The sequence below is a fragment of the Podarcis muralis genome, chromosome 4 (genome assembly GCF_964188315.1).
Source record: "Podarcis muralis chromosome 4, rPodMur119.hap1.1, whole genome shotgun sequence".
NCBI lineage: Eukaryota > Metazoa > Chordata > Lepidosauria > Squamata > Lacertidae > Podarcis > Podarcis muralis.
The window spans coordinates 103,644,557-103,671,239 of NC_135658.1; the positions used below are offsets into that span (position 1 = coordinate 103,644,557).

At 40.1% G+C, this 26,683-nt stretch overlaps 1 protein-coding gene across 3 annotated transcripts in view; it reads left to right on the forward strand.

The window, feature by feature from the left end:
• DIAPH3 (diaphanous related formin 3) overlaps positions 1–26,683 on the forward strand; it is a 125,392-nt gene that overhangs the window by 82,664 nt on the left and 16,045 nt on the right. The window contains exon 28 of one of the 3 annotated variants that reach the window (XM_077927788.1): positions 3,815–3,873. The exons of the other annotated variants lie outside the window; for them this stretch is intronic. Within the exon in view, the coding sequence (XP_077783914.1) occupies positions 3,815–3,858 (44 nt within the window). The 3' untranslated portion in view covers positions 3,859–3,873. The remainder of the gene's footprint in view (positions 1–3,814; positions 3,874–26,683) is intronic. 3 annotated transcript variants of the gene reach the window in all.

Below are 26,683 nucleotides of genomic sequence, written 5' to 3' on the forward strand. Positions count from 1 at the left end.
CTATGAAATCCAGGCTAGGACATTGCTTTTGTGGTAAATTAAAGTGGCTACCATGGATGAGTAGTGCGAGCTAAGCTTGGCTTCCTTTCAAAAATGGCACTGCCACCGCCCAACACTAAAACACTGCCTGGAGGTCTGATGAGGAGGGTTGTAAATGGTGCTGCTACTGTTGTCGTTGTAGAAGCAGCCGCCAATCACAGGGCGGGAACACAGCCACATTGGGTCTGTGTCTATGTTGGGGGGGCAGCATTAGAAGCTCGTTACCTAAGCCCCCAAACTCTGATTGGTGCCAGCCTTGCCTCAAAATATATCTTCACATATTTTCGGCATGGAGAAAATGCCTTTTCTCAAAATGTACTTTAAAAAAGTACTTTACAATTATTTATATAATGCCTTAAAACTAAGTTTTCGAAGCAGTTTACGTGGTAAAATTGAGCAACAACGTACAGTAGTACCTTGGTTTAAGAACAACTTGGATTAAAAATGCTGCAAACCCAGAAGTAGGTGCTTTGGTTTGTGAACTTTGCCTTGAAAGCAGAACGTGTTCTGCTTTCTGTTGAGTGTGTTTCATTTGTAAATTGAGTCCCCTGCTGCTATGGGAAAGCATGCCTTGGTTTAAGAATGCTTTGCTTTAAGAACAGACTTCTGGAACGGATTAAGTTCGTAAACCAAGGTACCACTATAAACATCTGGAAAGTAGCATCTTAATTCTAAAGTTTTCATTATAGTTTGATAACTTCCTTAAAAGAGGATTTTAAAGTTTTGGAACAGGTTGTTGCTTGAGTCTGTTAAGCCGCCTTAGAAAGATTACACCAGTGGCTGTTGGGGGAGACTGGGAGTTGCTAGGAGAGCAGTTGCATTAAAATTTCTTCTTCCCAGTCCTCTTGTTGCTGTTGACACACCACACCCACAATGGTCACATGGGAATATGAACACACTTCCATTCAGAGACGTGTTGCTGAATACCAGGCCCAGGTACCACAAGATTCCCCAAAGGAACAACGTGTCTCATCCAGACTGAGGCTTTCATTAGCTTCTAGTTCTCAGAACTGTTTTATTCTTGTAGTTATCTAATATTTATGAGAGCCTTTTCAGTGATGAACACTTTACATGCACAGGGACATTCACCTGTACTCCTGCTGCTTTTTCGGCTGGCCTCTTCTAATCAATATGCTGCAAATCACAATAGAGAAAAAAGATCACTTTAGTTGAAATTTATTCATTTTTTTATTCCACATTGCTACATTGTAATGCAGAATTTTGTATCTTTAAAGGTGTACAAGTTTAATACAAAATATATTTACCTTCAAACAAATTTGAATAAAAGCAATGTGTTGTCTATAAAGAAAGGAATTTTTAAAAACCCTAGTTATTTGCTTTTTTCTGTAAAAAAAAGTCAGTATAGAATAATTAAAAAATCTAGATGCTGTGTTTGCTTTTTTCAAAAACTGGATAGCTCAGCAGATACAAATAGTCAAATGAACAACTTTAAAAGTCAGCACCAACAGTTTGAATTGTGCTCAAAAATGTACTGGGAGCCAATGTAGATCTTATAGGGTCTGCATTGTTATGCAGGTGTTATATGGTCCTGGCGGCCACTCCCAATCACCAATCTGTTTGTTTTTTTCCAAATGATATTTATTCAAAGTTTCATCAATACATATATAAAACCCCAACCCTAACCCAAAAAGAAAAACAATAAAAATAGAAAAGGGGAAAAAAAGAAAAAATACAAATCTCAAATTACAGTTTTTCATTTGCTTAATTCTTGAACCTCCTCACACCTCCCTTTTTGTATTCTAGTTTAGTTCGTTATTTCAGCAAATTCTTCCCATATTTCTCAATTTTAGTTTAAGTAATTAATCTTCACACTCTACCTTATTTATTAATCAACATAACCTTTCCCTCTTTTATTATCATCTGTTATTCAATTTACCTTACTCTCTTTAACCTTATCTTATCTTAAAAATCTTAAAATTTCAAAATCACATCACATTCATGCATTTCTCCTTAAAATCATTTCTACTAAAGCCAATTTAGTTCCTTTCCAGCATAATCCCTCATATTTCAATAATATTACACTAATTCCAAAATTAACAGAGTTTCCCTTCATATCTCTGATTTTCATCCATCCAGCCCTTACAGAGTATCATTAATAAGTTTATTTAAGCATGAGCTATACAGTATGAGAAAAATAATATGACATCCAAATTAACATTATTTTAAAAATATATCCTAAGTTCATGTTACATTAGTCAGTTTTAATAGAATGAGATAAGGTTCTCCATCTCTGTACAATGATGTAGGCTTCTACTGGATAAATCAATGAAATGTTGCTCTTAATAGTACACAGAAGAGAATGCCTAACAAATCTGTAACATCTTAACTGCTTTTCTTTCATAAGAAATGTTAAAGTGCAGGTGATAACTTTTTAACAAAATCTTCTAAGGTGCTATGTAGGAAATGTAAACTGCTGTGGCATTCTTCTCTCATCATATAGGCAAACATGAAAATGTCATAAATTTAAGTGCTTTGCATGCTTAAAGCTTTTACTAGTGACAAATGACATAGATGTCAGGAATGGGGATAGGGGAGAGAAGCTATACACTGCCACAGCCTTTTAAGGTTGCAACACTGCACAATACTGTGAGGAAAGTGTATTAATATGATAGTCCTTATAATGTTAGTAACATTCACTTGAATAACCTTTGCTGATTTTATGGGGTTCTGTGTGTGGTTGATGGTAACATGGATAATGTCTGGTCTGGAAATAATTCACACAGACCTCCCTTCAAGAGTTCTCACAGTGGCATGAAAGCTGCTTTATCTTGGTGTGATTCTACAGTACATTGGAGCGTATGAATGATGCAGTCACAGAAATGGACAAGTCTTTGCATTTAAAAGGAGAAGAAAGTACAAAAAGATGTATGAGCTTGATAGGTCATTTCACAGTTATTCACAAACTTTATAAATTACTTAGGCTCTGCATGCTTCCATACTGGGCAACCTAGAGATGACCAACTTTATTTTTTAAGATCTACTGAAATAAAATGGAAAAGCAGAGTATCCAAAACAAATTTCCTTGGTAACATACTACTATTAATTTAGAGAGCATGCCAAGTTCACAGTGTGAAAATGTCAGTTCTCTTATGCCATTCCATTCATAAAGAGGTGTAGATTATTTATCTCCATTTTCCATTCAAACACAGTATGAACAACCTGAAGGAAGTGCCTCAGCAATCATTGTCATTCTTTTGAAATACTGTGTGTACAATGTATTTTTATGGGCAATCTAAAAAACAAATAGGTAGATTGCAGCAACTAGATACTTGCAAGGTATTTATGATTTATGGATATATGAGAAACCAATTAATCATCTTTTATGGCAAAATTCTGATATAAGTCAACGTGACTCATGTTAATGATATGACAGAATAGTTCTCATCGTCTTTCATATTCAGATATTAGCTTCAGGGTGTATTTACCAGTTTACTTGAAGGCTCACCTTGCCACATACATGCCTACTTGTCTCCTTGGCCTGAGGAACTTATACAAGTGCTATAAATTTTCCTTCCTCATCTGTGAGGAGACAGTCTTTTAGGGAAGCAGCCCCTATGTTTTGGAACACCCTGTCTGTTAACGTTAGGTAGGCACCCTCATCAAACTATGTTAAGACTTTTCCTAAAAAGTTTTTGTTCCTGCAAGCCTACCCAAACATTTAATTTAGTTATATATTCTTGTTCTTAAATGTTTGCTGATTTTAACTGTGTAATATAAGTTGATATTATTTTATGTAATTATGTATTTTATGTAGGAAAGAACAATTCACTTTTACTCTGGTTTCACAACAATACCTAAGACCTATTGAATTTGGTAGGACTTTATTCATTTCTTGCCTTTATTCCTTTTGTTTGCTATACTTTGAGTAATGAAGGGCTTGTCCACACTTCCACTTGTCCTGTGTCTAGAAACTGGGTCATTTTCCACTTGCCCAAGCAATTTTGTGTTTGCCCTGCCACTTTACCCAGGAAAACTCACTCATTAGTGAAAAATCAGAACAAACAGCAAATCCTGGAAAACCTGATTGCTGTTCACAGTCCCAAGCTGTGGGTTTTCCCAGGGGAAAGCAGCAGGACAAATGGAAGTGCAGATGAGCCCTAGCTTGGGAAAGCATTGTATCAATTATTTAAAGAAAGGACCATATTTTTTGCTCCCAATGGGGTGGCCGAGCGCGGAGGTGGAGGGATTACACGGCTCCCGCTGTGCTTGCTTTACACGGGTGTAAGTGGCTCCTGTCCTGCTTTGCTGCTTTAAAGCGAGCCACGGATGAGGGCTCCGCTTCCTTCCCTCCTCCGCGGCTCCCTTTAAAGCAGCAAAGTTGGGCAGTAGCTGGTTACACCCATGTAAAACCACATCAAAGGTGGTTTTAAACAAATTATCAATTAATGTTAATGGTTTTTTAAATGGATAATTATAATTTCTGCTTTGGAAGTATGTGTCTCAACTTCAGGTGTAATGTGGTTTCCTTTGAAATACACTTATTCCAGATTTGTAGCAAAAGCTACAAGTTTGTCTGTTGTAGCTGTTGCTTAACATTTCTGTTTTGTTCCATGTTGTGAAAAGCCCTTGTATGGGTATTGATGGAATGCGTGTGCTTGAAGTAAATCTTCTACTAGCCAGTTAATACTGCATAAAACGAAGCTATTCATTTTAATATTATGTGCAATTATTTTTTTCAGTAGAAGTCAAATTAGTTCATTGAACTTTTTATAGGGGTGTAATAACACTCCTGCCTATTGGTCATTCTTGAATGGAAGATGCAACTTGTCTTATCTAAACATTTTATGTTGGACTTACATGAAAAGGGCATTTCATAGATGAAAACTTTCATTATCCTGTCTGCATACCCATAAGACAATCTCATGCAAAGTGGAGATGCTGGTATGTAGTGTAGTTATTTTGGAGACACGGTACTCTTAAAAAATCTACAGTACGCATCTCAGATCAGCCATGAGCTCTCCCTGCCCAAACGTTACTGAGCTGCTGTAAACTAAGATAATATATGTGTTTTGCTTTAAGCACATAATTTCAACAGAAATCGAGCTTTAATTATTATTTTTCCTATAAATGTAGAAAAAAATGTGTCTTAATTCTGAATTGTTGTACTTGCATTCTTTATCATACCTTAAGAATTGAAGTCTATGCATTAATGCTGTTGAATAGTTTTAGCTAAAATTGAGACTAAAATGAAATCTGATGGACTGAACAGAGTTGACAGCACCTTTTTGAGTGATGAAATTGCTATTGATTTATGACAAATACCAGTAAAAGCAGTCAGGGGCTGTTTTGCTGCTGTCACTTGAGAACTGAAAGTAGGCAGGTTTTGTTATCAATCATCTCTTGTCGGTATAAGACAGCGGCAAGCTGTTATAATTGATTTGATAGCTACATCTGAGTTTTGCTCTAGTGGGCACCATGGATTGTGGCAGAGCAGTGGTGCAGAGAATTGACATGGAAAGGAAATGGCATTACTCCTCAAAGGCAAAGTTATATGATGATTAGAAAACATGTTGATCAAAATGCTTCTCTATGCGAAAAATTTCAGGCTAAGATGTAGCTGGGCCTGAGTTTTGTGTAGAAAATGTGTACAAGGCTAAAATTTAAGAAAGAATGTTTTGGAAAATGCTGTTGACCATCAAACTCTGAATACCAGGTCAGAATGTCTTTTTCCTAGCTACTTTGAGGATGACTGTTGAAGGCTACTCACCAATTGAAACTTTTCTCTGGAGAGGGAATGTTAAAGACAAATCTAATTGCCGAAGTCACGTTTTTGTGGGCAGAATATTTGATTGGGGAGGTTTATTAGGTGCAGACATAGTGCCAAACCATAATGCCTGCATGTTAACTGTTAACTGTTCCTAAGAGTTGTTCTGTTTTTCTACCTTCAGTAAACCTATTCCATATTGAATTATTCACATATCAACCACAAATTCCCAGTGCTCTGAAGTGGATTCTGAGCCTTTCCTGCAAATGCCCATTTCAGGAAAAGCCAATAGTCATGGGCAGGCAGCCATTCAGGGAAGTTTGCTTGATACTACGGACTGATTTCTTCAACTGAAGAGCTTTTTGAACAGTTCTGACTCTGAGGAGGAAATCCATGATGCTTCCAAGAGACTTACCATATTTTTCGCCCTATAGGACGCACTTTTTCCCCTCCAAAAATGAAGGGGAAATGTGTGTGCGTCCTATGGGGCGAATGCAGGCTTTCGCTGAAGCCTGGAGAGCGAGGGGGTCGGCTTCAGGAAGCTATCCGCTAGTTGCACAGCTCTCCCACAGCTTGCAGAGAGCTTGCCTGCACCCAGAAGCTTGGGGCGTGCTGAGCTTGCGGATAGCAGCCTGTTCCGGGGTCGGGGGAAGCTCAGGCTTCCCCCGCCCCAGCCCCGCACCTGGGGGAGAAATAATTTTTTTTCTTTATTTCCCCCCAAAAAACTAGGTGTGCCCTATGGGCCGGTGCGCCCTATGGGGCGAAAAATACGGTAAGCAGAGTAAAATCATAGAATCTTAGCGTTGCAAGGGACACAAGGGTCATCTTGGGTCACAGAGATCAGGCAGGTGGGTGCATGCAGATCAGGCGTGGAGATGAGGGAAAGAGCAGCTGCAGAGATTGGGGGGTGGGGGGAGGAAAGGAAGTGGAGTTTGAGTGGGAGGGGAGGGGCGTCAAGCCACTGTCAGCGGAGCAACTAGCAGTGGCAGCCAGCAAAGGTGCATGTCCACTATGGCTGCTGCTGGTTTCCTGCTGACTGAGAAAAGCTGCTTCCGCCTAAATGTCATGGGAAGGTAGTACCACAGTGATTAGCTGCACTGTTCTCCATCAGCATGAGGGGAAGGCTGCAGCATTTCCGGCTGCCTTGGTTTCTCTCAGTGTAAGGGAAGGCGGCTCAGATCAGCAGTGAGGAGCAATATATTGCTGCACATTGCTGGGTCAAAATCATTATTACGCATTTTAAAACTGATTTTGGCCAATATATTGAAAAATTGCACAGCGTTAAAACAGACCATAATTGGGAACCACTGGTTTACGTTCTCTAACTACTCTGAATTCTAAAGGCTTGGTATCCAATATTTACAAATTACAATATTTACAAATCAGGCAATGGGCCCCTTCCAGGGTCTTATGATATCCTGGGATGGTGACCTTAAATGTCAGATTGGTGAACATAAATGAGGTCAAATTTGGGTAAATGTTCCATTAAAAACTGTTATCTTTTAGGATTCAATAATCTACTCTAAAAGCAGTACTTAGGTGATATTGTACTCTGGCACGCCTTTCCAAAATCAATACAAATATCTCTTCACTATGTTGGCAAGGTTGTAATACTATTGGAACTTATACACATGTGTGTTGGGAATGTGAAATTTCAAATAATTTTTGGGTCAAGGTTTTTACCCTTATCTCTCATAGATCAATCATTAACACCAGATCCAGTATTGAACTTGCTTCCAATAGAAAGCAGTACAAATCCCAGAGTATCTCATAAGATACTGGTCTTTCTATTACTAGCAGTGGGAAGAATGTCAATAGTCAGTCAATGGAAAACTTGCTCACCTCCCTTGCTTGATCATTGATTTGGTAGAGTATAGGATGTAGCTCTCTCTGAGGATCAAAGAAAAGTAAGCAGGGAAGAGTCTAAATCAGATCATTTTGATGCTATTTGGTCTAAATTTTTGATACACGTCACTGCAACATAGACCCCCAATGGTTCAATTGAGTTTGTGGAGAGAATGTATTTTATAAGATTAGGATAAATGCTTTGGATTGTGATTATAAAAGATGCATCACATGTGTTAATGTAGGGTATTATCTTCCCTCCCCTCCCATTCTTTCCTTGCTTTTGTATCAGTATGTTTGATTTTGTTTATATTTTGACTTTATTTTTAAAACTAAAACAATATATAAAGTAGGGTAATCCTGTCACACCTTCCTAACATAGCTCTATGGTGCTCTATATATCAAACAGCTGAAAAATAGTTTGGTGCACACAGGACTGATACTGTAATAGCAAAAATATATTTGATGAAGGAGGAATAGTATTTCTTTTCAATTGGTATATATTGTACTTAAATTTTTTAAAGAAAATATCTCTGAGAAACAATAGAAATATAGGTTAAAACAGGTGATACAGTAATAATATAGAGGTTTCAGAGCTAGTTAAGAATTTCCTTTGAATTACAAGACTGTTCTCCTAGGAAGAGCAAGCAGAATTGTTGCTAGGACTTATTCTTGAGGGACTGAAAACTCTCCATAGGGAGATAGCAGAAAACATAAGCTCTTTATATAGTGATACCTTTGTGAACAATATGTAAAAATGTAGACTTCCTTCAAGTTGCTTGCCTCAATGTTTTTTATAAATTTCATGAAGCAATATTGTTATAATGTGAATATGCAGTTTCTTCATTGTGTTTGTTTTATGTGTGTCACAAATCCCCAGTGCGCTGAAGGGGATTCTGAGTCTTTCCTGCAGATGCCCATTTTAGGAAAAGCCAAAGACTGTGGCCAGGCAGCTATTCAGGGGAGCTTGCTTGACACGACTGATGTCTTCCACATAGGATAAGCATCCACGGAACCTTGATTCTGTTGAATTGTCCTAAATATGCCTGTCTTCATGATGGCTCATGATGCACAATTAGGTTACACCCCAACATAAGGTGGGTTACACCACTGGAACTGCTGCTACTGTTGTGGATGTGGGTGTGTATGAGGGTGTGGGTGTGTGAGAGAGAGAGAGATAGGAGGAGGAGGAGGAGGAGAAGAAGAATGGAGTGAGATAAGAAATGAGTTTGGTGTTGAATTCTTCTGTTACACAGGATTCCAGAAGGATCAATTGAATCAAATCTCCCCATTTATTTATTTAAAGTGTTTTAGGCAGTCTTTCAGAGTAAAGGCCTCAAAAAGTCTGCTTACCTTAATCAGTGGGTGGTTTTGCGGCAAGGGGCCGGGATGTGGCTGACTACCTGCCAGTGATTGGCCAGTCCAGCAGGCTTTGGGCAGGCCTCCCCTGAAGGCGGACCCGTCTGGCCAATCATTGCTGGCTGGGCCTGCTCCCGGGCAGGATAAATTGTGGCCTGGCTTGGCGGTCACTCCTTCTGCCTCTCTTCACCAGTCATAGCCCCATCCCAGCGGTGGTTTACCCTTAGATGCACTCCCAGCAGAATGGCTAGAATTGTATAATCTGGCTTCACCCAATGCCTATGCCCAACCACATCTGTAACCAATAGAGGTTGTGGCCTATTCAAACCCATAATGCCATATACTGTTGTTTTGAACTGCAGGATCATGGGGTCTTGGCACACAAATGCCATGCATAATAGAAAAAGATACATAGGTACATTGGACAAAAAAAATCGGCATACATTATTATGAGACAGTACTTTTGCTCCGTACTTGTCATGAACTGCCCTGTGATCTTTGGATGAAGGGTGGTAACATTTAATAAATCAATTGTAGGTAGTAGTGGCTGGCAAGGGAGCATGAGTGAGACTCTCCTTGATTTCTAATGGTTATCAGGAGTTGGTAAGTTAGTGGGGAGCTTGGTGCAGTGTGGTCATAATGTGGAGAGAATAGGATAGGCTCCAAGCTCTTCACTGCCTCTCCCCTCTCCTCTCAGTACAGTAGTACCTCGCAAGACGAATGCCTCGCAAGACGGAAAACTCGCAAGACGAAAGGGTTTTTGGTTTTTTGAGTTGCTTCGCAAGACGATTTTCCCTATGGGCTTGCTTCGCAAGACAGAAACGTCTTGCGAGTTTGTTTCCTTTTTCTTAAAACCGTTAATACAGTTGCGACTTGACTTCAAGGAGCAACTCATAGCACGCGGTGTGATAGCCTTTTTTGAGGTTTTTGGAGACTGGTGATTTTTGAAGCTTTTCCAAAACTTTTCCGAAACCGTGCTTCGCAAGGCGAAAAAAATTGCAAGACAAAAAAATCGCAGAACGAATTAATTTCGTCTTGCGAGGCACCACTGTAAATGCTTGTGATATCCAGTGTTGGAAATCAGGAGAGCAACATAGCCCCACCTCTGCCACCCTGCAAGCCAGCACTAACTTCAAGGCCTTTCACCATCATAGCAGATCTTACTAGTGGATGTATGAGCAAGACCTCCGAAGCTGCTCATAAGGTACAAGCAAGATCGTACATATTGAGACCGTTTAGATTGTCTGGTTCCAAACCAATTGAAGGTTAACGTCAGCACTTTGTTAGAAGAACTTCTGTACAATTGATTCCATGTTGTGGCTTCCTAATTCCCACCAACATCCTGCATTTTGCAGCAATTGGAAGTTTCCAAATCATTTTCAAAGCGCATTACAGTGGTACCGCTGGTTAAGAACTTAATTCGTTCTGGAGGTCCATTCTTAACCTGAAACTGTTCTTAACCTGAGATACCACTATAGGCATTTCCCCTCTTAAAGCTGAAAGTGGTTTTTTTAAAGGATTATAGAAGTAGTCTCCTTTTCAAGATATCCCATAAGAAGAAGACAAAGAATCATTTCATATTGATACTGGATTGCTCTTATAGTTTACATTAATGGCAATTAAAAAACGATTTCAGCTCCAAAAACTGCTCATGAGCTTCAACTATGATAATTGTTCAACATTGAAGCAATACAAAAGAACCATATGTGTGATATGAATTGTAGTAGTAGTAGTAGTAGTAATTTATTATTTATAGCCCGCCCATCTGGCTAGGCCTCCCCACCCACTCTGCACGGCCTCCAACCAAATATCAAAAACACAATACAGCATCAAACATTAAAACAGGGCCGCCTTCAGTTGTCTTTTAAAAGTAAAATAGTTGCTTATTGCCTTGACATCTGCTGGGAGGCATTCCACAGGGCAGGCGCCACTACCGAGAAGGCACTCTGCCTGGTTCCCTGGTTCTCACAATGAGGGAACCGCCAGAAGGCCCTCGGTGCTGGACCTCAGTGTTGAGGCTGAATGATGGGGGTGGAGACGCTTTTTCAGGTATACAGGACCAAGGCCGTTTAGGGCTTTAAAGGTCAGCACCAACACTTTGAATTGTGCTCGGAAACATACTGGGGGCCTATGCAGATCTCTCAGGTCCGGTGTTATATGGTCTAGCTGCCACATTCTGGATTAATTGCAGTTTCCGAGTCACCTTCAAAGGTAGCCCCACGTAGAGCGCATTGCAGTAGATGTGTACCAGATGGAGCTGGTAGACAGCTGCCCTGGACGCAGAATTAACCTGCACCTCCATGGACAGCTGTGAGTCCAAAATGACTCCCCGGCTGTGCACCTGGTCCTTTAAGGGCACAGTTACCCCAATCTGCCATAACTTGAAATCTGATGAGGAGGCCCTGCTAATAGATCCAGCTTAATGGGATATGACCCATGACCCACCAAAGGGTCTTCCCAGTAATGGCAGCTCATTTGTCAAATTTATTCCCCTTTAAGGTTTGGCTGGCATCTAAGTTGTTTAGTTTTAGGAACCAGCTTGAAGTCTTGTTTTTGCTACCAGGTTTTTTAATGCAGAAGAAAATTGACAGAATTTCAGGAAGCTGTCAGGCTGTCTCTATTTTTTATTGTATAGCTAATATTTTATATTTTTAAATGTTGGTTGTTTTATATTTATTTTTGTAACACAACCTGTCATTAGGATGAAGGGTGGGATAAAACTTTTAAAAATAATATTTAAAGCTATATTATACAAATTTATAACATGAGCACCCCTTTTTATTGTTAGTTGTTTGATATACAGCATTAATTTTCAAGGAGTAATTACACAATTGTAACTTATTATTGTTGTCATTATCATTATTCATTATCTGCCCCACTTCACCTTGCCTGACTCCCATTGTGACACATCATTTTTGAGAAAGTTGCTTCAGAAAATAATATATATATATATATTGAAGCTTTTTCTTAGAAGCTGAAATGGGGCAGGGTGTGTGTGTGTTGAAACCACATTTCTAACAAATGCAGAACTATATTTTCCAAGTTTCTTCTGGGCAAAATTAAGTGCTGAATGATGTCAAATGGCCTCTTCAAGTTCAGAAGCTTCTTGCATGATTATAACATGAAATTCTAATTATTTGCAATAGGAATGTAAATAAGGTGGCACCAAGCCTTATTTGCAATGACTAATGAAAGCTGTTGACTGTAATCAGAGAGATGCAGAGCAACAGGGGCAATTCATTAGGAAAAATGTGGCTGGCAAACAGCAACTGCATGCCAGTTCGGGCCTTTCTGTTTTTACATCAAATTATATACAGTATTTGTTGTTGTAAATGATAATAAATAACTCCCTTTATGAGGAGAGTAAGTAGTGATAAGACATTGCTGCACAGTTAATCCTGCCAACTCCTGCAAAATATCTACAGGGTATATGTCATACTTGGCTTTGCCATGGATAGCTAAAGATGCTTGCCATATTACATTGATTAAACACATTTTAATTGTGGATTTCTTCTGTTGGGTTGAAGTTCAATATATTAAACACGTGCTTCAAGTCTTATTGCTTCATGCAATAAGCAGTTCCTTTAACTTCTGGAATTAATCAGATATTAGTGTATTGCTTGTATATCTTAGATTTATGGTGTATTTAAGTCATACATGTTATTGTGACCTTATTAAAATAATCATATGCACATTACATTCTTTTATGAATGCATGCCTGTAACACTATTTTGGATTTGTAATTCTGAGTCTTCTGTTTCTGCATGAATATAATTGCATTTGTTTCTAGAAAATATACTACTATTTACTAGTTTTTGTGTCTCTAGTTAGTACAGTTTTCTAACAAAGCACTCTCATATTGCAGATAGTGATATAAGGGGCCTTTTCCTTAAAAAAGAATGAGGACCCATTTAGCTGAGATTCCTGCACTGCAGGGGGCTGGACTAGATGACCCTCAGGGTATCTTCCAACTCCATGAATCTGTGACCCAAGGAATAAGTCTATTTTAGACCTTGGTGGCATATGGCAAACCTATTTTTAATCTGATGTTCCTAATTCAGTATTAAAACATGTTGTGATGTTCTAATATAAGCCGAATGGAGACTTTATGATTAGAGGTAGTGTATGCTCTCTGGCTGATGGGGGCAAACGGCAGAGCATGGATATTAGATTATGACCTACTTATAAATTTTGACTGGAGTATGATAGTTTGAATTATTATTTTTTATGACTATCAGCAGCAGTTTGCTATGTCCAGGGTTTTCAGAATGAGTACTGCTATTCAAAGAAAATTGCCCCCCTCCCCCCCACACCACACACACTTCGCATCCTGACTTATTTTTCTAGTAGTTCAGGTGATGGTGTCTTAACCAAAGTGTCTTAACTGACAATAACTTCAGCAACTAGAGATGCTGGCGCAGATCAACAGCCTTGGCTCCAGACAGAAACTCAAGGACTCGTAATGCTCATTTCAGGCATCTGCATTATCCAGCTTGGATTAAAAACAGAGTCATAGAAGAATTCACATTTTACCCATCCAGCTCCCTTAAACACTTAGACACCATTTCCTTTACACAACACTTACTCTGCAAGGGCCATGGGAAGAGGGAGGATCCGATCTCTTATTGTCTCCCCTCCCCTTACACTGGTAACAGGTCAGGAAGAAAGATCCCCATGACCCTTGAGAAACAAAAGGGCTAACTCTAAAGGAACTGGCCAAATAACAAAAGCCTTTGTCAAATGACCTAGTGACCAGTAGCAAAGTGGCCAAATGAGAATTATAGTTTCAGAGTATGCACATCACAACTGCAAGGTCCTGTCCTATGTATCCCTTAACCCTAATGGTGGGGGTGTGATCCATAGCGGCCACTGCCCACAAGAGGTCATAGAGGCTGACCAATGATCGGTCACAGGATTTGGCCAAATTGTTCTGGTTTTGTCCCCATTACTTCCTTGGAATGATACTTTAGAAATAAGCATTGCTACTTTATTAGGAAGTAACTAAACTGAAGAAGTCTTACTTTGGTTCAGAAGGAGGCCCTGTCGTCACAGCTGCGTCTCTGCCAGGAGAAAAGACGTGTGGCCTTCATCTGTTCTGGTTGTTTCTGTATCCTCCTCTGCAAAGAAACTGGACATTTAAACCTCACAGTTTTGGTAATACTTAAAGTGCCTTATGTTGGTTCAGAAGGGGTCCCTGCTCTCACCATTTCTAGTGTGTATTCATACCACAACAACCATGCGTTACTCAGCAGGAAGCCCTTGTCAAATGGTGAGCAATTGAATGCAACCCAGCAAGTTTCATGGCTGACTGGGTCTGATTAACTGCAATTCCACAAGCCCCAGCCAGCCAGGCCGGGGATGGGAGATGTAGCTCAGCCACAGGTCAGCCACTCCTAATATACCGTATTTATTTGAATGTAATGCACACCTAAAAAATTAGGGTGCACATTAGATTTTATGACGCCAGCAAATACTTTTTTGGTTTCAAAGTTTTGAAAATTCAGGTGCACATTAGATTTGATGGCACATTGTGTAAATACAATAACAGAACATTCTTAACAAATACCACCTCTCAGCGTGTACAAGTAAAACTAACTTGTTATGTGACACCCCCACCCAGTATTTTCTTAATATTTTAAAACGTTTTAAACCATTTATTGATAATTTTGATGTTTTCTTTTATATTTTTGTAAACAGCTCAGAGGCAGTTTGCAAATTTTGTTTTTAAGAAATACATGGAATGAAATACTTTTAGCACCTTAGAAATGTAAGTGTGAAGTATCTTATCCTGGTGTTGGGAAGAGTTAATTCTAATGCACATTTCTATGGCTGAAGGGAAATGAGTTCACTGCTGCTCATTCATTGATTGATTGAATTTCTATGCCGTTCATTCAGATGAATCTCAAAGCTGCTTGCAAACTAATGACAACAACATAATAATTATAATAGAACATCACAAATGCAGCATAAATCATATAAAATAATTAACAAATAATCATCAACCAATCTCCTTTATTGGCATAGAAAAAGTGCATTGTATACATGGACTAGAACACAACACAGTTAACGAAACATAGTTGGAGATACATTAGGATAAAACTGTCCAGACATCACAAGGTACGAAAGTGGCTCTTAGGACCTATGGTGACGTAATTTCATGGCGTCACTCAAAAATCTTGCCACATCCTCCCACAACGTCATTCCTACAATTGATGAACAAATAATCAGTAAAACAATTGCAATCTATAAAACACTATTAATGAAACAGCAACTGAAACATAAGCTTAACACCACAATTACAGCAAATTACTTGCCCTTTGAGTGAATGGTCGAAGATTCCTGAAGTATAGTTTTGATTTAACCAGACAGCTAGAAGGAAGGTCAACCTCTTAGGAATCTCAAAAGGAAAATTATACCCTGTTAGGTATGTCTACTTGACTCAGCCTGGCATTTGACACTGGGTTATATGTTTGGCAAGACCCGAAGCGTTTCAGGCTCAATTTGCTCACAAAGCTTGCTTATAGCTAGCCGCAGTTGCACCCATTATTGCTGCCTCTTCTCACCTAGATTGCTTCTCCCTTTAAGGGATGCGTCAGAACTCTCAACGAGACTTCTTCACAACGAGCTTTTTCTTGTTCTAGAAAACACTGGAATGACTTTCCCAACACTAAATCTGTCCTATTTACCATTATCACTATTTAGTAGGAGGAAAAGTAGTAGTAGTAGTAGTATTAAAAATTATATACCATCCTTTATCTGAGGATCACAGGACAGTTTACAATACAGAAACACAAAAATACATAACATAGTAATAAGAGCAATTACACCCCCAGCTCACCCCCACAGTTTATAAGGCTATAAATTGTACATCAAAGGCATGGGAGAAGAATGTTTTTGCCTTACAGCTAAAGATATGCAATGAAGATGCCAGGCCAGCCTTCGACACGCAGGGCACCACTGCAGAAAAGGCAGGTTTTCCTATTGCTGCCCTCCGAGTCTCTCGTGAAGAACACACCTGAAGACGGGCCACAGATGATGATTTCAGGGTCTGGATTGGTTCATATGGGGAGATGCGGTCCATATGACAAGCACTCACATTGCCCACTCATTTTTCATTAAACCAAGATATGAACCACCCTTCTCTCTGTGCGTGCCTCCCCTTTTTAAAAAAATTATTTGTATTAAGTTTTAAAATTTTATATTGATTACAATGACATTCTTTCATAGAAAAAGAAAAAATACAATTCCCGTATCTCCCCCCCCACGACTTCCCTCAACTTCCTCTTCTGTTTCATTGCATATTAACTTCTCCTGCTTGTTTTATTATACCTTAATAATACATTTTTTATTTTAAATATTGTTCTGTTCGTATCCTTTTTGTACCATAATTGTTTTCAAACTACCTCTTACACTTTTTTATTTTTGAATTTTTACATCTTAACTTCTATGTCCATTTTGTTAATTGTGTTTACTTAAACCCTGCTAGTGAGTTCACTTCTTTACAATATTTCTGTAAGTACAACATGAATGGTTCCCACTCTTTTTTGAAGTCTTTATTGGCTTTGTCTCTAAGTTTCCCAGTTAGCTTCCCAATTTCCCCATAGTCCATCAGTTTTTCTTGACATTCTTCTTTTGTTGGTATCTTGTCTTATCTCCATTTTTGGGCTAGTAATATCCTAGCCACTGTTGTGGCATACATAAATAGTTTCTTCTGCTCCTTTGGCAAGTCTTGACCTATAATACCTAGCAAAAAAGCTTCTGGTCTTTTAACAAAGGTTATTTTAAACATTCTTTTCATTTCATTATAAATTATTTTCCAATTTTTAAAAATTATGTTACAGTTCCACCACATGTGATAAAACGTGCCTTCCTTCTCTTTACATTTACAACATGCCACCCCTTTTAAGTTTACTGCATTTTGCTCTGGAAATCTTCACTTTTCATTTTTCCTAACAGGTTGGGATTGGTAATTGAAAACTTACATGGTTAATATTTTAGCTTTTAATAAAAGGCTTGTTGGAGAAAAATGATCAGCCATAAAAAATAGAAAGGTTAAAAAATGGTCAAATGCCATGAAAGGATTCACTGATTAACAGTAAAAATAATGTTTCGTTTCTTCATTAACTTAGATGAAGCATGTAACTTCATTATTAGACTAATGAAACTGATATCTGTTTTGAAAATGCATATAGTGCTTGTAGGGACCATGATGGATTGGACTTCACTAGTGGGTAATAGAAGGTTTTTATCCAGCCTACCTGCTATCTCCAGGAAAATATCTCCCTAGCGAATTTAAAATGTTACTTTCAAGTCTAATTGAATTTAAAATGTTACTTTCAAGTCTAATTGCTGGAAATGTGTGTTTAGAATTGGCTACTCTACCACGGGTGGTGGCACTGTGGGTAAAAGCCTCAGCGCCTAGGGCTTGCCGATCGAAAGGTCGGCAGTTCGAATCCCTGCGGCAGGGTGCGCTCCCGTTGCTCGGTCCCAGCGCCTGCCAACCTAGCAGTTCGAAAGCACCCCCGGGTGCAAGTAGATACTAGCGGGAAGATAAACGGCGTTTCCGTGTGCGGCTCTGGCTCACCAGAGCAGCGATGTCACGCTGGCCACGTGACCCGGAAGTGTCTCCGGACAGCGCTGGCCCCCGGCCTCTTGAGTGAGATGGGCGCACAACCCTAGAGTCTGTCAAGACTGGCCCGTACGGGCAGGGGTACCTTTACCTTTACTCTACCACTGCTGTTGTAGGGTTCCTGTATGGTTGGTCAAGAGGAAGTGCAGCCCTTGGGCCAAAAAAGATGAACCACCACTTTATTATACTGTCAATATCCACAGCAAGGCTCATCTGGCACTTTTGTTACATATCTTTAGGCACCACGCAAAAACACCCCTCTTTTCCCAGGCCTTTGGCTGCTTAAACAATCTACGACCTTGTGAGACTTGATGTTGTATACAGTTTAAGGTTGGGGGAGAAGAGAGGAGGTGATCTGTAAAAAGAATTTATGATCTGAAAATAGAGGTGATGTATGTATTTCTGTAACCCAAGAAAACCTTTAAGAAAAATATATTTTTTTTAAAAAAATGGACTTTTAAACAGGGGGTATTGTTTTTATTTGTTATTATGGTATGTATTTTTGTGTTTTACAAGAGACAGCTAGCAGACTAGTCGTCTCTCACAGCAGGAGAACTACTACTGTATCTTCCACCACTCTCACCGAGGGATGAAGCAACCCATACCTGCTGCAGTTCTAAACCAGCAGGTGAAGTATGTTCCATAGGGAGCTGTGGTGTTAGCATCTCTTCACACCTCCAAGCGGAGGTTCCATTTGTTTTTATGCTTCTAAATCTTCCCCATGTCTGCTTCACATACTTCTAAGCATGAGAGGCCTTCCAGTGAAAGAAAGATAGTTAATCCATGCCCATTCTAGTAGGAACTGCAATTGAGATTGTACTAAGTATTTTGGATAGAAAGCAAGCAGGTCCCTACCTATTGTTGTTGTTGTTGTTGTTGTTGTTGTTGTTGTTGAGTCGTTTAGTCATGTCTGACTCTTCGTGACCCCATGGGCCAGAGCACACCAGGCACTTCCACTGCCTCCCGCAGTTTGGTCAAACTCATGTTAGTAGCTTCGAGAACATTGTCCAACCATCTCGTCCTCTGTCGTCCCCTTCTCTTTGTGCCCTCCATCTTTCCCAACATCAGGGTCTTTTCCAAGAAGTCTTCTCTTCTCATGAGGTGGCCAAAGTATTGGAGCCTCAGCTTCACGATCTGTCCTTCCAGTGAGCACTCAGGGCTGATTTCCTTCAGAATGGATAAGTTTGATGTTCTTGCAGTCCATGGGACTCTCAAGAGTCTCCTCCAGCACCATAATTCTTCGTCGATCAGCCTTCTTTATGGTCCAGCTCTCACTTCCATTCATCATTACTGGGAAAACCATAGCTTTAACGATACGGACCTTTGTCGGCAAGGTGATATCTCTGCTTTTAAGATGCTGTCTAGGTTTATCATTGCTTTTCTCCCAAGAAGCAGGCGTCTTTTAATTTCGTGACTGCTGTCACCATCTGCAGTGATCATGGAGCCCAAGAAAGTAAAATCTCTCACTGCCTCCATTTCTTCCCCTTCTATTTGCCAGGAGGTGATGGGACCAGTGGCCATGATCTTCGTTTTTTTGAGGTTGAGCTTCAGACCATATTTTGCGCTCTCCTCTTTCACCCTCATTAAAAGGTTCTTTAATTCCTCCTCACTTTCTGCCATCAAGGTTGTGTCATCTGCATATCTGAGGTTGTTGATATTTCTTCTGGCAATCTTAATTCGGGTTTCGGATTCATCCAGTCCAGCCTTTCACATGATGAATTCTGCATATAAGTTAAATAAGCAGGGAGACAATATACAGCCTTCCCGTACTCCTTTCCCAATTTTGAACCAATCAGCTTCTTGTCCCACATAGAGATTTCTCAGGAGACAGATGAGGTGATCAGGCACTCCCATTTCTTTAGAAACTTGCCATAGTTTGCTGTGGTCGACACAGTCAAAGGCTTTTGCATAGTCAATGAAGCAGAAGTAGATGTCTTTCTGGAACTCTCTAGCTTTTTCCATAATCCAGCGCATGTTTGCAGTTTGGTCTCCGGTTCCTCTGCCTCTTTGTAATCCAGCTTGCACTTCTGGGAGTTCTCGGTCCACATACTGCTTAAGCCTGCCTTGTAGAATTTTAAGCATAACCTATAGAATACCTGTAAAAGCATACTAGCCTGTCTATGTGGTTAATACATGTTGTAGATTACTGCAGTGATAACAAAAAGCTTTTCTGTTAAGTGAAATTCTGGGTTAACCCTATCCATTAGCCAGAGGGAGGTGATCCATAGTCAGTGGTGATACAAGGGGTACTATTAAACATGTTGTATCTTGAGCTGTATCTACTTGAGCAGGAGAATGTGGATTTTTCTGATTTTTTAACATGGGGGGTCTTAACTTTTGTGTGGTACCCTTGGGGTACCTAGCTTTCAGTGAGTGTTTGCTTCTGGTGCTAGGGTTGTGTTTTTAAGTAATTTTTCTTTAAAATTATGCTATCTCATTCAACCATTTTCAGCCTTCATTTCAATTAACAGGCTATGCTTTCAGTTAAATTTAATATAAATTCAGGAGGCTTACCTGTTTACATTGAAATTGAGAAAACAAAGAACTTTGTCAAATTCAATTTAGCATTACGGAGATTACTGCAGCACATCAGCCTTTTATCTATAGTAGTGTATAAAAGCACTTTGAACAGTGCATCAATTTTCACAGCCATTTAGTAGATTAGAAAGCAATTGTAAGCAAAATAAAACCCACATTAACTCCTGTCAACAGCCTCCCTTTTTCTCTGTTATGGATTGGTTTGAAATAACGATGAGGTCGGAACTGATTGCATCAACAGTACAGATGTATTATAAAAATGAATGAAGCCACTGTACGAGAATTCAGAGTCATCAGTAGATATTTGTCCTATCTATGTAGCAGCTTTCATGTTTGCTTTTCTATATAGTACTATGAGCTTTTTGGGGGTGGGGGAGAAGAAGAAGGTAGGCTGTATGTGAGACACGTCTAATCCCTGGATCCCGCAAGTGTTAAAATATAAGCCAGGCTACCTTCCTGTGTTCAGGTGATAGCCTGGTTGATGGACTATTAAGGGAAACAAAGGAAATGGGCTCTGTGTGAGATGGCAGGTGGGTGGGGTTAGGACATTAGAAGGGCAAAACCTGAGTTTAGAGTGGAGTTGCTGTGATGGGACCTAGAAGTAAAGCAGCAAGCTTGAGACAGTCAGAGCAACGTTTGAGAGCAACGTCTGATTTCTGTTTCAATCTAAGGCTGCAGGTATGGGAGAAACAGGACCTTTTGGGGGTGTAACTGCTGTGAACCCCCCTGTATTGTATATATGTGTAAATAAACCATATATCATAAACCACTGTCTCTGCTGTGTTCCCAAAGGAAACAGAAACCCTGGGTGGGGGCCTGGAACTCCTGGAATCTTGCACTGCTCTGAGATTAGGGTGATGTGCAGCAATGCAAAAACAAAACCAAGCTGTGACATTAAGGGAACATGTCCCTGTCACCAAGAAACAATTGCTTATGTTTTGAAACAGTAATTATATCTAGTGACAGCTTTTTAAACTGTGCTCAATTTTCTATTCTAATAGTATTGCAGCTATAGCTGTCTAGTGTTTTGTATGCAATCAACAAAATACTTACATAAATAGAATCACATATTTTATTTATTTATTTGTTCATTCATTCATTCATTCATTTTAAATGAGCACTCCTCTGAACAATTGTTCTGATCCATTTGCAACATTATTTCCTGGTGCTGTCTTAAAAGCAATTAGAGTAACTAAAAATGACATTTTATCTGAGCTTAAAAGCAATTAAAATAAAGTGTACTTTTAATCATAGATGGGAAACCACCTATAAGCTAGTATTCAAGGTCCTTTATATAATTTAAAATAAGGCTTGCTTTTTAAAAGAAAAAAATAATGTGCCCCTCTTGTTGTTCTGTGGGTGAATTTAGAATAAGAGATTTTTAGGGGGGGGGGCATGAATTACTGAGGAGCGTACCATGGCATATCTTTTTAATTGCTTGCCTAGGTTGGAACAGTAATTTTCTTTCAGATAACGAGTATTTCTATGCTGCTAATTTCTTTTTTGTTTTTTTGTAAAAAGAAAAAGCTGCCTTGACCTTCACTAAAATTTTACCCAACAAGCAGTGTCTGTCCTGCTACAGTATGAATAATCACAGATTGGTATACTGTGGTACCTTGGAAGTCGAACGGAATCCATTCTGGAAGTCCTTTCAACTTCCAAAACGTTCGGAAACCAAGGCGTGGCTTCTGATTGGCTGCAGAAAGCTTTTGATGTTTGGGTTCCAAAGAATGTTTACAAACTGGAACACTCACTTCTGGGTTTGCGGCATTCGGAGTCAAAATGTTCGACTCACAAGGCGTTCGCAAACAAAGGCACGGCTGTATTTCATGAACCCAAAACACAGCATGGTAATTTTCAGTATTAACTACCTAAATCTAGTGAGAGTTGTTCAAAGAAGACTAAACAATTCTTGGCTTTTGTTTTTCAGTTCAGCAGCCTTATTGCATTAACTGTATGCTGTTGCAAAAAGAAAAGAAAATAAAAAATTCTTGCAAAAATATAAACCGTGAACCAGTAAATTGTCCTAGACACATAATAGTAATCCAAAATTTTGCGAGTTATAATTCATTGGGTGTGTCATGACAATTTAACTACATTGTGCCCTTGAACCTGAGTCACATTCTTAAGGCTACAAAGGCAATTTTAGCTACTTCCCTGGTTACACTAGCAACAAGTCTTACAAGACTCATTCAGTGAATGGGACCATATAAATGGTGGTGTGAAAGTCTGTCTTACTCTAGTGCTGCCCACAAAAAAGGCCAGGTCATTGCTAGTTTTAATATAATGCCCCTTTCTCATAGATCCAAACCTTAAAGCAGGTAACAAGGAATCACAAATTACAGATTAACACACACACACCCAATCCTCATGTCTGCAGAGGGAGTTTCAGAACCCCTTGTAAGGTCCTACTGAGGAGCAAAATGGGGCAAACTAGGCATATATACTCAAACCTTCCATGCGCTGAAGGGGGCTCTTGGAGCGCTTATATTCCATTTTGAATAAAGATGCTGCATATGTTCAAATGAGGCCGTGGTTAATGGCTCATGTTGAGCAGAATTTTTGTTACTAGAATGTAAGAATGTTAATAATTATGAAGCAATGGCTGTGATTTGCTGGAAAATGAGAGGATGATTAAGGTATTTATCTTTTTATTAGCTACTGCTTTTTATGATACTTATGGAAATGCACTAAGTAAATTATTAAAACTGAATAAATTTTGCATGAAATTCTGCCAACAGCTAAAAATATTTCTGGATTAAGTCATAGATGTGTTGTTGTTTCTTCTTCTTCAGGTGTTTGGCATTCCTGTCTTGATACCTTATGTGGCATGTTTCCTATCAGAAAATATTTTTAAAAATTACACTGCACTTAACAGCTTGAGCTATCAGTTCTAGCCATTTTGTTTCTATTCTTTTTGCCCTTCCCATCTGAAAATCCCTTGCAGGGGGTTCCCAATGCTGTCCCATTCAGGCACTCATCTGGTCCACTGGGAAGCTTTAACACCTTGGGCTTTCCTAGGCCATGGGTTGTTAACCAGTTGCTGATAATGTTGTCACGTCACATCATCCCTGATCATTGGCCACTGGCTGATGGGAGGTGTAGCCTGGCAGTGTAGAGCCACAATTTAGCCACCCCTTCATTTTAAAAATAAAAGAAATACTAGCTAGTTCAACTTAATTCATATCATTAATATTTTTTCAATTTACAATTTGTAACACCATCAGAGAGGGAGAGGAGGAGGAGCAAAAAAAGCACTTACATCAGGATGGAGATGCTGATGTCTTGGCAAAGTGAAGCATCTATTTACCCCATAGTAAGAAGGCTCGGGACGCGGGTGGCGCTATGGGTAAAAGCCTCAGCGCCTAGGGCTTGCCGATCGAAAGGTCAGCGGTTCGAATCCCCGCGGCAGAGTGCGCTCCCGTTGCTCGGTCCCAGCGCCTGCCAACCTAGCAGTTCGAAAGCACCCCTGGGTGCAAGTAGATAGATAGGGACCGCTTACTAGCGGGAAGGTAAACGGCGTTTCCGTGTGCTGCGCTGGCTCACCAGAGCAGCTTCGTCATGCTGGCCACGTGACCCGGAAGTGTCTCCGGACAGCGCTGGCACCCGGCCTCTTGAGTGAGATGGGCGCACAACCCTAGAGTCTGTCAAGACTGGCCCGTACGGGCAGGGGTACCTTTACCTTTATTTAAAGGCAGAATTTAAATATAGCTTTCAAACACAATTTAAGCCCAGGATTCAAGTCATGCTGGTACAAATCCAACTCTAAATCAAATGAGGTAATGTACTGCAGAATGTACACCAGTGGGTGGAGGAGAGAAGGAGGAGCCACCAGGTCATGAAGGACTCCCGAATAGGTCTGCAGCAGATCTTAAGGTCACTTATGAAAGTGCCCTTACATGCAGTTGAAAGTGTCCTGTATGTTATGGGTTTACCTTTGCAATCTAAAATAAGTGGTCCAGTTTTTAAATGAAAGGCATTGATGAGGTTTTTGAGGTTTGAAGTTTTTTCTACAATCAAGTGGTATGTAAATTTTATGAAAGAAAAAATAATAATTCATCAAGGTTTCTTTATAAAGCAGCACCTTCTCAATGCTTCCGTTCCCAGTTAATCATAAAAAGCAAAAAAATAAAAATAAAATATGTTCATTGACATCCTATTAAACTAGAGTTGAGGATTGGACAGTGAAGGATGAAGTAAACTGTGTTCCCTGAACTTCCACAACCCCAGGGAAGTAACAGTAATAGTAGACTGGGAAGCAGATACATTCTAGAAGCACGGCAACTGGCTGCTAAATCCCTTAAGAGCAATTCTCAGACAGAATATATTATATGATACACCAAAGAACTGAGATGATGAAGCAGAGTTGTAGAAGAATCCTTACTACCTTGTTTTTCAGAGTTTGGGTGCTAGGTTTCACCACATAATTTCACTGTTGCCTATCATATTTTTGTGTGTTATTTTTCAGACGCTGTTCTGGTGTATTGTACAGTATAGGTCAAATGCTTCTTTTGTAGCTAGAGATTTTTCAGGAATAAAAGCATCAGAGCCATGTTTGTGCAGTACAAGATGTGATATTTCAGTAAAAATATGTGGATTAGTTTCATATAAGTCTGTTAAGGAAGGAAGAAGTTAATATCAGGCAATATGAAAAAAAACATTAAATGTTGCTTTTAAGTGCACTATTCATACTTAAATTAGTAGGACTTACTTCTGAGTAGTAGACACATAAAATTCCACTGTTAACTGCTGTGAGTAAAATCATTCTGTTGAAAAGATTTAGTCATAATATACAAGATGGCGGCGCGCATAGACGCTGCGGCTTAGTGCTCTCCTTTAGCGTTTTGTTTTGTTTTTATTATTTTTACTTGGTCTGAGTATGTCTGGCCGGGCAAGAAAGATTTACAGCAGGCAGGAACTTCTGAAGGTCGGGTTACAGTGTGAACAAGCTGTAAGAGCTGATTATTTTCGCCCAGATAACGTTCCTGTGGGAGTAGCCAGGCCACCGGGCTCTCCATGGATTACTATGCCTCCAGGGAGGAGGCGAAGGCGGCGTAGAGACAGGAGGCAAAGGCGGGGTTGTCGGGCTGGCGTCCTGGTAAGATTGCAGAGGAGTCCATCTAAACCACCGCTCCCTAGCATATTTCTTGCTAATGTGAGATCTCTTGCCAACAAGATGGATGAATTGAGGCTGCAGGCAGCAAAGAACAGCCTTGTAAAAGATTGCTGCGTTTTATTTGTCATTGAGACATGGCTTCAACCGTCCATACCAGACACAGCTATTCAGTTGGAAGGCTGTGCGGTACATCGTCATGACCGAGGCATGGACTTCGGAAAAACCAAAGGAGGGGGGCTGTGTGTATATGTGAACAAATGCTGGTCCAATAATTCGAAGACTGTGGGCAGTCACTGTTCACCGGATTTGGAATATGTGGCTGTTAAATGTAGACCAGCCTATCTCCCTAGGGAGTTCACAGCTGTTATGTTAACTGGTGTGTACGTGCCACCAGATGCCAATGCCAACTTGGCTTTGGGATGCCTGCAGAGCCTTATCAGCAGCCAGCAAGACAAGTATCCTGAAGCTGTGCACATCATTGCGGGAGACTTCAACCATGTTGAACTTAAAACAGTGCTCCCAACGCTCTATCAGCATGTGAAATGTCCCACAAGAGGGGACAAGACACTGGATAAAGTTTATTCGAATGTAAATCACGGCTATAGGGCTTTACAGCTGCCACACTTGGGCCAGTCCGACCATATGTCTCTGTTCCTGGTACCAGCATATATCCCACTCAGGAAACGGGCTCCCACAATATTAAAATCTGTTAAAATCTGGCCTGAAGGTGCTATTCACCAGCTGCAGGACTGTTTTGAGAGAACCAATTGGGATATTTTCGATCGTTCAGACCTGGAGGAGCACACGGCGGCAGTTCTGTGCTATATCAATCACTGCACAGACACTGTCACAGTAAATAAATCCATCCGGTTTTACCCCAATCAGAAACCCTGGATGAATAGAGAGGTCCAGTGCCTGTTGCGGGAAAGGAACAGGGCTTTCAGGTCAGGCGAGGTGCAGCTTTACAGTGTGGCAAGAGCAAACTTGAAGAGGGGTATTCGACGGGCAAAATTGGATTATAGGCTGAGGATTGAGGATAATTTAAGGAGCAACAACACAAGACAGATGTGGCAGGGGATTCAGCATATTACCAACTACAAACCTAACCTTGGTGCTGTCGACAGTGACCCTTTGCTGGCGGAGGAGCTTAACCTCTTCTTTGCTCGCTTCGAGAAGGAGCCACCTGAGACGCCGGTATTACAGCCACCAGCCCATAGGGGCCCCTCATTCACGGTAGAGGAACATGAGGTGAGACAGGTATTGAGGATGGCGAATCCGAGGAAGGCGGCTGGACCTGATGGCATCACTGGAAAGGTGTTGAAGGGCTGTGCGGATCAGCTGGCGAGGGTCTTTACTAAGATCTTCAATAAGTCCTTACACCAGTCTATTGTCCCACCCTGCCTGAAGTCGTCAACTATTGTCCCTCTGCCTA